The sequence below is a fragment of the Pinus tabuliformis genome, chromosome 6 (genome assembly GCF_031772625.1).
Source record: "Pinus tabuliformis cultivar Carrire ecotype Pingquan chromosome 6, CPIR1, whole genome shotgun sequence".
NCBI classification, from domain to species: Eukaryota; Viridiplantae; Streptophyta; class Pinopsida; order Pinales; family Pinaceae; genus Pinus; species Pinus tabuliformis.
Window position 1 is genome coordinate 721,846,982 of NC_142292.1, and position 14,100 is coordinate 721,861,081.

General features: G+C 38.8%; 1 protein-coding gene across 5 annotated transcripts in view; it reads left to right on the top strand.

Annotated features, from left to right (window-relative positions):
• LOC149260724 (uncharacterized) overlaps positions 1–14,100 on the top strand; it is a 108,035-nt gene that overhangs the window by 382 nt on the left and 93,553 nt on the right. For 2 of the 5 annotated variants that reach the window (XM_089420993.1, XM_089420999.1), the window contains exons 2-5: positions 1,256–1,375; positions 2,165–2,327; positions 2,422–2,637; positions 3,198–3,315. In XM_089420993.1, coding sequence (XP_089277119.1) covers positions 2,217–2,327; positions 2,422–2,637; positions 3,198–3,315 — 445 coding nt within the window. In that variant the 5' untranslated portion in view covers positions 1,256–1,375; positions 2,165–2,216. Of the gene's footprint in view, positions 1–1,244; positions 1,376–2,164; positions 2,328–2,421; positions 2,638–3,197; positions 3,316–14,100 lie in introns of all 5 variants that reach the window. The other 3 variants (XM_089420997.1, XM_089420998.1, XM_089421004.1) reach the window with 3 other exon arrangements.

Genomic DNA, 14,100 nt, shown 5'->3' on the forward strand with positions numbered 1-14,100 from the left:
TGTTGCAAATTTTGTTTCCATCTAGTATAATATTTATCTGTCCCGTTATTTCTCATCTTCCGCTGCAAATTTGCTTTTATTCGGCCTTTTGCCGAGTTCAAGCACGTTCTTTCTTGTTTGTATTTTACCTGTTGACATTTTCCAATATTATAGAACATGTTCTGTTATTTGACATATTAACCGTTAATACATGGCTTCCGTTTCACATTTTGTCTCTATTTAGCACATTATTTATTCTGTTTTGTTATTTGACTTTTTTTCCCTTGCAAATTTGTTTTTTATACTGTATTCCGCTGAGTTCGAGCACGTTCTTTATTGTTTCACAGTTGAATTTCCAGAATATGTTTTACTTCTTGTTCATTGAACTTCACATTAGAAATTCCTGAATATATTTTCGTTTGATAAATGACAAGGCCGCATGCAGTTAATGATTTTATGTATGAAAGGGTCTCCAAACGAGAAAGAATCTTTCTTGAATTGACACGCATAAGCTTGCAAATTGTTTTCTTCCGCCTTGTTTAAACTGTTTATTCATTTCAAAGTTATCTCATACAATCACAGGAGATTGTATATTTTTTACACGTTGTGTTTTTTTTTTTTTGAAAACTGGAAAAGAAGTGCGCTGGAAATTTCAGGCACTTTGAGTCAAAATGAAAAGTTTGAAGATCATTGTCAAACATTATTAAAAGCAAGCTTTGCCTTCTGGATACGCCAAACAAGTATGAAGGATGCATATAATCTTTACATTTTAAAATGTAGAGATTCTTGATTTTATTGCTATTAGTAATGAGGCTGGAATTCCCGTTATGCCTTGTGCTAAATATGTGGAAGGAAGGTAGTATTTGCTGCATCGGTTCTGGAGAGTGGTTAGGTTTTTTTTGTTTTTATTTTCAACCTGGAGAGTCTTACTCTGTTTCAGTTCTACGTTTCCGTTCGAGTTTTAGTTGTCAACCCTTAAACAATTCTATTTTCTTGAGGGCATAAATATTACTGTCCAAGTTGGTTCTCCTGGAGTCTCCTGCTTACGTTTTCCACTGGAATGTTGGGCACTCCTGTAATATTTAATAAGCATTCTATCTTCTTATATTCCACAGTTCGTATTTCGGAATTTTGTGTTATATCCAAATTATAACACTATTTAGCTTGGCTGCAATTTTTGTGTTTTGCTGATATCTATCTATTACAAGATTCCCGGCGACTTCTACATGGGGTTTTGAATTTACAGTTCTATGTGCTGATTCTAGGTTTTAGACAGGTGCGAATATTTTTTTGGTCGGAGTTTTTCGGAGTAACTGCGTGCAAGATATCAAGAAGAATTCTGGTTCAAAGATATCAAGTAGAATTCCGGCTTCAGTATTATTTAAGCTCGCGGCTAGTAAGTTACAGACTTTTTATCAATTTACTTTCACACCTGGTCAATTTTCGATCTGTATTCATATATTTCGGAATGGGAGAATTTTGTTCTCCCTCTAAACAGTTTTAAGTGTTTTCTGTTTACACTGTGTAATTTAGTTGCTGTAGTCCCAATTAGTTACCGCAGTCTGATTCAAAAGCATAAAATTTGAGCCTTTACTCTAGCAATAGGTCCAATTTGAATCATGATTGTTATAAATTTTCTCCAGCAATAGCCCCTATTAAGTCCACCGATGACCATCCTTCATTCTGCAAATTTATTAATAGTCACCGATGCCCATCCTTCATTCTGCAAATTTATATAATATTTTTAGGGCAGAATATTAGTTGCCAACTTGGCATGCTAACTTTACCCTGCTTTTAAAATAATCATGGTTAAACAGCAACGGAATTTGATACGGGTGCCCTCTCTATGCCAAGTGCAGTTTTATTTGCTTTGAGTATCTATTTGCAACATATCACACTCGCAATTTCCTAGTCAAAATGGTATGAGACACATCGAGATGTAAATTATTTATTATATTAAAGTTAAAGAAGAAAATGTACTGAGATGCTGAGAACAGTAAAAGCCGTTGTATATATGTTGGGCGTTGTATATCTGTTTTAGCTCTCAAACGCACTCTGTTTCTTATACACACTTGTTAATAAACATATAATTAATATTAATGAATTTAGTAGGATATTTAATTTTTATGACCTTTTCCTATAGAAATCTTCATATTCACATTTTCGAGTTTGTTGATAAATGCAGGAACCTTTCAACAAAGCACATTGGATTCTCTTGAATATCGGATGTAAACAGAATGGAAGACCCCTCATCGCTGTCATGGTCTAAACATTATGATTTGGCATATGGCCGGATACACCAGTCACTACCACCAGAGCAGGGCCAACCTACTGATGGGCCATTACAGGTACGGAGTTCACATTGCCACATAAGAGGACTTAAATATATTTTTGACTAGGCTTGTTCTATCACGATTGATAAAAGTACTGCATGTCCAACAGAATGAAGTAGAATTTCAACAACTAGGGAACCAAAATCAGGGAGTAACGGGTTTCCATCAAATTGCGGAACAGAGACACGGAGATCCAAATGTTCAGGGGCAATCCGTAAGTGACCAAATGCATGATTATCAGAGAGCATCGTCATTACAACAGTTCAATTCCACGCCCACTGCAAGTGGTGAGAACAGGAGAGTCTCTTGGGAAGAAATTCTGCATGTAAGTTATTGCATTTAAAATGCATTAAAAAAAATTGAGTTATAAAACAGTTCTCCATGGAAAATAATAGTTAAAATAATAAAATAAGAATTATGAATTTCTAAAGGGAAAGAAAGAAAATGATATTTTTTATTTAATTGTATTTGCAACTTATCTCCTTATAGGTTTACTCAAACTTGAAGTGTGATATTTGTTGGATTGCTGCATGTTTTGAATAGCAATACATTTTTTGATGTTTTCTAGTTTATCTCAAGGTGGGTCTATTAAAAGTATGCAGTGTGGATGCTACTTGGATATCTAATCCAATAAGTGCCTATGCTAGAAATTTGAGTGAACCTATCAGGCGATGAGCTAAAAATATGAAAAAAATAGTTTTTTTTAATCTTTTCCCTCCAAAACTATTTACTTTTTTGATTGACATCATCATCTTGAATGCTATTGATTTTTTTAAGTTGATGTTGATAGCATGTTTTTTTTTGTTTTAAAACCTGTTTTTGACCTTAAAATTTTTCTAATAAACTTAAAATTTACTAAACTCATAATTTTTCTTTACTAAATAGTATTTTTTACAGGTGAAGCACTTTGTAGAGACTTGTATAAAGTCATACATGACTAAAAATGAGGTCATCAAAGCACTTTCTACTCATGCAAAAATAGATCCATCGTTTACATGCCTCGGTGAGTAGTATTGCACTTCTATTCATGTAATTTATGGTGCTTATTTCTCCATTTTGTTAGTTTTGACTTTTAAATTACCATCGCTGTCTCAACATTTTACATAACCGAGGAAATCCTCATAAACCCTCAAATCTATACTTCAAAAATAGTTTATTATTTGAGAATTAGTTGCATCAGTTTTGATTATTTCTATGGTTTGAATGATGCTTTAAGCTCTATAAAATTGTTGCACATTGGCTTCGCTGGATTGGGTATATTTTTCTTTATTTTGTATCTGCGGGATGATGCCTGCACTTTCATTCGCTTCAGGTAATGGCAATGCTGATATATCTTGAATTTGAGTCACAGAATTTTAGGTCATGCAGAAAACTATCAATGATAAAAGAGGACATTTTTACACAGGTGTCTTAAGCAAAAACGATGAAGAACTCATTTGAAGTAAATAAAGCAATTTAGGGACTCTATTACAAACTTACTGACATTATACGTGATTCATTGGATATGGCACGCTAACATGCTTTGGTCTTAAACAAACAATACTTCCTTTGATCTTAATTAAACAAACAATATGACTTCTGTTTGAAGAAATTCTACGTATTCAATGACAGATCTGTTTTGCATCACACTTTATTCATAGGATACCCCATTGCAAGACCTGAAATATTAAACAAACAATAAACTTCGCTTTGAACTGCATGGAAACATAGTTATGTGAAACTCAATTGGGCTTGAATAGACTGCCGTTAAGAAACCAGATCTGCTTAAACGAGACAGATCATGTGTAATATAAAAGCACACGGGTAAACTATAGATACATTGCATGAAAAATGACCGTGTCGAACAAACTACCCAATTATTGCACAACTACTCTAAAAGTATGAGCTCATACATAGGGTTTATTGCCTAGACAATAATGAACTTTTGCGAACATGTCAGATTTATAATAGAATAGTCTTTAAGTACGATTTTTGGAAAGTTTTCCGGTTTATTTTTTGATCTAATTTGTCTAGAATCCGGTAGGGATTCGTTGAAATCACAAGTTTGACAGGTGAATGCTTCACAATGGAAGTGCCCCTGGGGTTTTTGAGGGTGCTGATTCCTGAATCCATATATGCAGTCAAAGAACCAGTTTAAACAACACGAATCAAGATTTGGCCACAATTTTTCGCCGGATTCTGGCCAGAAATCCACCAGGAACTCTAAAAAGTCACAATTAAATACTACTCTGATTTATAATACGGTTAGTGCGAACCAAAATCACCAGATTCAGAGTCAGGAAAAAGTCAGCAAGGAAAGAGATTTTGAATCAATCAGGAAAAAAATATTTAAAAACTCGGAAAAGACTCATAAAGTACAAAAAATAAATATATAAACATATTTTGAATTAAATAAATCATTTTCTTGATGTTTAACAAAACCATGTCCATACTGTACAATATCAGTGGGTGCCAAAATGTCATGTATGAATAAGTATTTCGTATATGATATGAGTCCAAAAAGGATCCAAACCGAGAATTGGAAGCCATTCTGATGAAGTTAACTAAATTCTGAATACTAGTTGGTAAAAGGAGTACAGAGTAGTTTCTCCCCATGTCTTGGAATGGTTGACCCTTGAGGTTTGCCAAGTCTTGAAGTCGCAAAAGAAGAGCTTCCTCTGATTGACACCAATCCAGTGTAGGATGAGGATCTAGCTCTTCTAGGACAATCATTGAATTATGCAAATTTGTCATCATCATGAAACATTGAAATGTGAATTAAATGTTTAAATCAAACCTTCAAATTTAAATGGTGAAAGAGAAGCTAAAAGAAGCATGTAATAGTCACTTGTTGAGTAAAACCTCAAAAAAAAACCCACTGTTTTTAATGCCGTAGATTCTAGCAATGTTAGTGGATGGCCAACAATTATTAGTGGGTGCCTTAGATGGGTTACCTTTTACTTCTATAATTTTGTTTATCTCGCAATCAATCAGCAAAGAAGAAATTCACACAAACAAGGGTAAAAAATAAGGGAAATTGCACTAAAACTTGTAACCTGTCATATTCCTTGACAGCTCCAAAACTCCACTATACTGCCACATCAACTCGATTAGTACCACCTCATCACGCCCAAACAAGAGATCTCTAATGCCCTTGAAGTACATGAGAAACTGAAACATGGGTTTTGTTCCTCTCCTCATGTACACCACTTTTGATGTAATGCATGTAAAAAATATCCTAACGTTGCCGGCTATATGGAACCCTGTAGTACCTATTGATCAGCTTTGACTAGCCATATCTTGAGCATGCTTTCACTAATTGGAAAATTCCACATGGCATGTCACCCTCCCATCAAGCTCTGCAATATAGGACCAAGTTGAATTTTGGACTTTTGAGGCCACTTTGGATTGAGAAACATGAATTGCCTTGGTAAGCATGAATGGCTACTAATTGTGAGATTGCCACGTATGAGAAACATCTAAGGAGTATTGCACCAAAGCCAATGCCACCTACAAACTCAATAGACTCATAACCATGTGGTAAGACATAGGTGCACTCGACATGGGTTGAACTGGCCCCTATATTGGTGATCACCCTTACAAAAACAAAGCTCCTCTAAAACCATGAGTCCTCAAGTAAGCTCATCCAAAGTCCTCCAATCCTATCCATGATGAAAGGAATAGAGATAAACTCAAAGGGACTGACCATGGTCCGGCCTGTGGAAATTTCTAAGTTTGACACATCAAAAATCCCTACTGCATTATCTGGTTTATTATCTCCTACTTGTTCTTTCCATTAACAAGTTATTTATTAATATAAATACCGAAATAAACACAAATGCAACCTTCACACATATATAGATCAACAATTGAAATAACTGAGACAACACAAGGGACACCATTATTTTTGGACAATTGTCCCCAGAAAAACCCAATGCGGGAAAACCGGTGTAGCAGATATGAGGGTTTTATTATTATGCAGTTTTCTGAATACAACTAGGGTGCCAGAAATGGCTCACCCTTCAAAGAATTTCCTTGGCAGAAGTACCTCGCCTCAGAGACAGATATTCTGGCTGATCAGCGACTGGATGATTGATCCCACAACAACTTCAACAATTCCTTCGCTGGACAACAAAAGCTGCTCCAAGCTTCTCTCTGGAACTGCGTCACCCTCTTCTTCTTTGCGTCTGCCTCTTAGCTCCTAGTCTACCCCATGAAAGTTCCTCAGTGCTGCCTCTTCAGCCCAGCGTTAGCTCTGCGAGCCTCTGCTGCTTTTGCACCAACCTCTTAGGCCTCTGCATCACCTGCGCTAGCCTCCTCAGCCTCTGCGTCACCTTCCGAAGGCTCTGCGTTGTCTCTCCAACACTTTCTCTGCCTCTCTGATATGTATCTCGGCCTTTTGCCAAACTACCCCTCATTGCAACAGATCACTAACTCGATTTCTTAGCGAACCTTGCCCTAGAAAATCGAATTCTTGATCAACTTGGTGTATCTCCAACTAACCCTCAAGCCTCCTCTTATACGTTTCTTGTTGACGATTCAACGACTGAGATTAAGTCCCTAATCAATGGCTAAGATTAGATTTGGCTTGATCATCATTATTTAGAACTTTCTCACCCATATTATATTAATACACATTAATATTTTAATTTCCCTAAGTTTAAACTTAGGGTCTCATTAAAAATATTAATTATTTTAATATCTCTCCATTCGGGTGGAATTTCCCCAAACGATTTCTGGGCCTTGGAGATTTCATGTGCCTTAGCCTCTCCACCAATTTTCATGGCTAGAGCACATCCGATGCTACCAAAAATCAACACTCCCTCTTAGCGAGGAATGTGCTCTAACAATGCTTCACTATAGAAACATCACACTTATCTTCCACATCGGTACCTGTGCTGATGCTTGGCCTACTGCCTCACATCTTCTGCACTGTTGCTCCTTGCACTGCTGCCCATGACACTGCCACTGCCACTGCTACATCTGTACTGCAACTCCCTCTCAATATGTTGTCCATGCTGCCCCTAGCACTGCCACTGCTAACTGCTGCACTGCAACTCAGTTACCGAGAAGTAGGTAACTGACTTCCCCCAAATACTGACATCCTAGTAAGCATGGAAGCCACTTGATGCTAAAGTGCTAACCCGTTCTCCCTCTGCTGTCATTGCGCTGCTGCAAACACCTCTGTGCCTCTCGCACTGCTGCAACCTCTGCTGCGCTGCTGTAGACTTCTGCACCCTAGCCTTGCCTTGCTGCTCCACCACACTTTGCTCCACCCGACATTTGTCATCATGCTACTATCGTTAAGGGCTTCCGTAGTCGGATGTGATCCAAGAGTTTGGGCACCTCAAGGATCCTAGCCTTAGTATGTAGTCCTCCTGAGTACAACTCGATATCACCCCACCTCTTTTCTAGAGGCGCATGAGCACTCATGGCACAATCGTCATCAGTCTCGACCTCTTTCTCTGCCTTAGTTGGAGCTGCCTTTGAATCGGAACCCTCTCCCTTATTTTTCTTCCTAGGAGACTGGGATGCATAATGTCCTAGCTCCCCACAATGGAAGCACTTAACCTTGGAGATGTCCTTCTTCTTCCTCTTCCCTTGCTGTCTTGCAAATGCTAGAGCCGCATCATCCTCCTCTTTCTTGATTCGACTTCCCTTGCCACTACTCCGCGCCTTGGTCATCCTTCTGATCTCTTCTTGGCGAAGAGCTGCCCACATCTGCTCCCAACTGGGAAGAGTAGCCCTGCCCAAAATACTTTGGGAAAATGTCTCCCACTCCTCGGAGACTGCATTCAGGGCAGTCCTGACCATAAACTATGGATTCCATGTAGACCCCACGGAAGTAAGCTGGTCGTGAATCTCCTGCAACCTGAGAAGGAATGGATCTATCTGCTCTCCCTTCTGCATCTGATATGACTGCAGCTGATTTTACAATGGCATCTTCCTCTGCACGGAAGAGCCCTGGTATAAGGTGGTCAGTGCTTCCACATCTCCCTAGCTATATTCTTCTCAGTAATATGTGGTATGACATGATCTTTGACCCCATCTAGGATCAAACATTTTGCCTTCTCCTCATACTTCTCATTAGCAGCTAGTTCAATTGGGATAGCTACGGTTTTCAAGGCAAAGTCCTTGATGCGATGTCTGTCTAGGATTGCTAGGATCCTAGCCTTCCAGATGACAAAATTGGAGGCTCTGTCCAATCTGTCCTGATCCCTCAATCCATTGACTGCCATTTCAGCTCCTCTTCTGGAATCCCTCTAAGTCTCGACTTCCCTCCTGAAAATCTCCCTCTAAGTCTTGATTTCCCTCCTGGAAATCCTCTGGCTAGCCATCGAATCGCTCCTCTCCAATCCTCCTTGCAACTGCAACTTGGATCTGGATTCCTTGGCTAGAAATCCGTCAAGTTAGTGACTCCCTCTACCTTGCTTTTGCCCCCTTAGCCACTGTTCTGTATTGACAGAAACGACGTCCTACTAGCGCCTCAAATCACAATCTGCCCACAGCTCCTCAAGCTCCGGCAATTGAAGAAATTGAGCCTTTCAGGTTCTGCGCAATCCCGGCAAGGGCTGAATCTGCTCCTCCTGGCCACAACGTTAGTCCTTCTTGGCTGAGAAAGATGATCGGGCACTGCATGGGTCTGATCTGCCCCTCTCTGCCTCTGCGCTGACCCTCCTCCTGGCTCGAAACGCTGATGCAGGCTTTGTGTCACTTCTTCTCTAGCTGCTTCTGTTTTGGAACAACACTGTCTCTTGGGACAGTTGCTACTGCTGCAAATTTCAGATTTCTGTTGGTACCTTCAGTCCTCTTGTGATATGCAATCCTATGATACCATGTGGAAATTTCTAAGTTTGACACATCAGAAATCCCTACTGCATTATCTAGTTTATTATCTCCTACTTGTTCTTTCCATTAACAAGTTATTTATAAATATAAATACAAATACCTAAATAAACACAAATGCAACCTTCACACATATATAGATCAATAATTGAAATAACTGAGACAACACAAGGGACACCGTTATTTTTGGACAATCGTCCCTGGGAAAATCCAATGTGGGAAAACCGGTGCAGTAGATATGAGGGTTTTATTATTATGCAGTTTTCTGAATACAACTAGGGTGCTAGAAATGGCTCACCCTTCAGAGAATTTCCTTGGCAGAAGTACCTCTCCTTGGAGACAGATATTCCGGCTGATCAGCAACCAGATGATTGATCCCACAACAACTTCGACAGTTCCTTAGTTGGACAAAGAAAGCTGCTCCAAGCTTCTCTCTGGAACTGCGTCATCCTGTTCTAGTCTGCGTCTGCCTCTCAGCTCCTAGTCTGCCCCACGAAAGTTCCTCAATGCTGCCTCTTCAACCCAGCGTTAGCTCTGCTGCTTCTGCGTTAACCTCTTGGCCCTTTGCATCACCTGTGCTGGCCTCCTTAGCCTCTGCGTTAGTCTTGGTTGCCTCTGCGTCAGTGTTCCAAGGCTCTGTATTGTCTCTCCGACACTTTCTCTGCCTCTCGGATATGTATTCTCGGCCTTCTGCCGAACTGCCCCTCGCTGCAACAAATCATTAACTCGATTTCTCAGCAAACCTTGCCTCAGAAAATCGAATTCTTGATCAACTTGGTGCATCTCCAATTGACCCTCAAGCCTCCCCTTATACTTTTCCTGTTAACGATTCAACGACCGAGATTAAGTCCCTAATCAATGACTAAGATTAGATTTGGCTTGATCCTTGTTATTTAGAACTTTCTCACCCATATTATATTAATGCACATTAATATTTTAATTTCCCTAAGTTTAGACTTAGGGTCTCATTAAAAGTATTAATTATTTTAATATCTCTCTATCCGGGTGGAATTTCCCCAAACGATTTCTAGATCTTGGAGATCTCATGTGCCTTAGCCTCTCCACCAATTTTCATGGCTAGAGCACATCCGATGCTACCAAAACTCAACACGACCTAACAAGATCTAGGATACATGATACAAGGTCTCACATGGTTATTACAAGGCTTTAACTTGTGACCTTGGGCTTAAGGGGTAACAAGCCTTTCTATTGTTTAGTTAAGTTGCTTGTTGTGGACTAGGTCACTTGTTATTGTTGGCCTCCTTCAGTTTTCATATAAATAGCGGTGGCTCTCTTACCATTATACATTCATTGCATTTCACTCACATAATCACATGCTTGTGTTATAGTTTTGAGAGCTAGAGCGAACTAGCCTCTTTGTACTCTTCATTGTATTTCCTGTGTGTATCTTGAGCATGAGGGTTTTGGAGGAAATTCAAGGGAAGACTAGGGTTAGGGTTTTGCCTTAAGAAGACAAGGAAAGATAGGGTTTGGGATAAATGCTAGAGGAGCCAAGGGAGAACTTGATCTTGTAGTTATTGAGAGAAGAAGTCTAGGGGCTTTTGGCATTTAGAAACTCTATTACTACTTGGAGTGTGGAGAAGATAGGGGGAGACTAGCTTGTCCACTTGTATCATACAAGTGAAGGTGCCAAGGAGGACTTGCTAGTGTGTTATAATTGTTCGTTGTGTTTCTTTGATAAAATGACAAATTATAGTTGGGAGAGATACCTAGGTAGTTGGAGTTGGTGGCAAGGTTTTGTTTTTTCGGTGGATACCCTAGCTAGGGTTTGGAGTTTGAAGTTAAGTCACATTTTTGGGTTCAAGTTTGAGTTGACAATGGTTAGGTTTGGTTCGAGTTCGAATTTTTTGATGAGATTCGAATGAGGTTCACTTCATCTTATATATATATATATATATATATATATATATGAAGTGTTAACTTGTCGTTGCCCATACTTTGTGTAGTTGCATAATTGGATTTCATCTTATGTTATCTTGATGATGGATTCGTTTTTAGTGATGGTTATGCATTTTGATTTGACATAACATTGAATGAAATTTGTTAAGTGATTTAACAAACATCTAGAACCTAAAGTGGTAGATTTACTATTATAATGAGTCATTTTCATATCTATAATTTGTTTGGGAAGTGTGTCCTAAGGATGAAACATTGTTGCAAATATCGACATTGGGATGAAATTAGCAAGGGTCCGAAAAACCAAAAATCATAAAAATCAAGAAAATATTTGTAAAATTGTCAAAGATTGACAAACTTAAGGTACCGCCAAGAGATTGGTAAAAATCGACAAACATCAGCTAGGTCAATAAGTCACGATTTCACAGTTTTTTTTGCAATAAAATTGAGATGTTTGCAACATTGCATTGAAGTAGATTTGATTGGTATTTATTTTCTTGGAGTAACTTGTGATTTGGGTTGAAGAGAAGAGAAGTGTTAGCTGTTGTAATTGAAAATTTCAGATTCAGCCTTCAGGCTAAAAGTTCATAGAAAATAGATCTCGAAAATCTCAGGATTGAGGTGAAATCTTTGAATTTCAATCAATTCTTAGAATTTCTACATTGTATCACAACTAATTTTGATAGAAATCACTCTCTTGGTGAAGAGTGAGTTGCATGTTTCAGTTGGTTAGTACCTAGGAGAGGTGCTTGACCTAGTACAAGTTAGATATCATTTTTGGTATTCAACTGCGTTAAGTAAGTCATTCACGTATGACCATTTCCATGAGAGGTAGTGGTAAGTGACTAATTTCTCATGATTTGAATAATTCACTTAGCACTCATTGCATTGGGTGATACTCACAGGAGTGAAGAAGTGGGATTGAAATTGGTGAAATAAATCACATAGCGTCAACATCACTTCCGGGGCTTGCACACGGTAACCAGGACTTCCTGGGAGGTCACCCATCCCAGATCGCCTCTGGCACCCTAGTGCACTTGCGAGAAGTGCATGAATCCTAGAAGGGTTTTTCTACTTGTTTTGTTGTCGTTTTTCTTTTAGGTGTGTTATAGGTTCACTGGATGACTACTCTTGGTCTTAAAGAGTGTGATGTTAGCTTTTCAGGTTACTCTAAAAGTGTTTACACCATGTTTGCATGTGCTTGATGAGATTTGGGGTACATATTGTATGATTAACTATTGGATAGTCCATGTTGATTTTCACATTAGAGTGGCTTACTCAATGGATTTGCTTGGATCATTGGAGATCTTTAGATAGCTTGGGACATTTATCATGATGGCCATGTTGAGATTTGTTGCTTGCTTAAGAGGACACCTTGAATTAGAGTAGGACCATTTGGCATTTTAGAGGACGTTTTTGATCCCCGTTACTGCAAAATCTAGCACCCTAGTGCAAAGCCTCACTGGGCAAACTAGATTGAGAGAAACAATCAGAGAGTTACCATTGTCACCTTGTCAATTGCTCTCCTTGGTTTCCGTGGTTAGATTTAATCCCCACAAAGGAGTCTTTTTCAATAGATATTAGGGATCAAGTAAACTAAATGCCCTCTAAGGGCTCTACTACAAGACTCACCCAAGAATAGTTATGCAATGATTAGATTTTAGGTGATTTAAAGGGATAATTTCAAGAGGGTGAGCTCAAAGGTTCCTATGGCTAAATCTATAGGGTTTAGTTTGACCAATGGAGGCTCAAATAGGTTCCCAAACACATGCAATCAAGAAATTGCACTTTACTATCATAAACTAAGGTTCATAAGAAGTTTGCTCAACTAGTGCTCCATAGCGCACAAGAGAGAATTAGCAAGTAGTTAAGGCCTGTGATCTCTAAGTGTGACAATCATCTTTGAGGGCAGCCAAGTCGATTTCCTTTAAATTTAGCCTAAAAGCCCTAAAATAATATTAAATCATGATTACAAGGTAGATATGTCACAAGCTAACCCCCAAAGATAGCTAAATAAGTGATAAAAGATACAAATATGCCTCAATTAACCCACATATGTGAGTTAAATTCCATCCAAGGGTGAAATCATCCTCCAAAAAGGTGCATCTCTCCATACAAGTTCAATGGATGGTTCTAAAGGGTTGCATCTCATCCAAAATTCATGAACCTTCATCAAATGAGTGCTAAATCATCAAGCAAGGCATCATCAACCCCGACATCCTCCATAAGGGTGCCCACATCATCAATCCAAACATCATGAAGGGGATATCATAATGCCAGGGCATGACATCATCGTGGAAAATAGTGTACCACCCATTGTAGATGGGTCTCAAGTCATCATCATCATCAAACATCCTAAAAAATTGGGCAACATCCATAAAGTAGGAGCAATGCCATCCTGGGAATGTCTTGTCATTTCTGGGATACATCTGCTTTCAAGGTAACCTCTAATCCATAGAAGGTAGTGTCTAAGGTCCTAGAGGGAGGAAATAGTATCGTTAATTGTGCTAAGGCCTCCCAAGGTCAACACTTCTAAGTAAGTGCCCAATATCCTACATCAAAGTGCCCCATGCAATCATCAAGTGGGACTAAACGTCCTCTTTCTTTAGAGTGGGCCATATTCAATGTTAAAGTCATCAAAGTATTTCACACAAACATCATCTTGAAATGTCTTTGTAGCTTATGAAGTAAACAGGTTACCATACTTAAGTATGGGAGGGTTATTCAAGGCCCTATTACGTGCTTCCAACCCTTAGGAGAGGAACAATTCATAGGCTGACCCATCAATTAGTGGGTGTAAGTGATCAATGACATGGTGTCGAGTCTACTTCATGGAGGATGCCATTGTCTTGTATTGGGCCATGAAATTCACAACATCCTTGAGTGTTATATTGTGAAGAGGGAGAAACTATGGGGCTTTGAGTTATCCCTTTCCTCGGCCTATTTTTACCACCCCCTTGTGCAACTTTTTCATCATTATTTTACATATATAGCTTGGATTACAGACACATTGATTCATGATAATCATTATTGACCCCATAAAGAT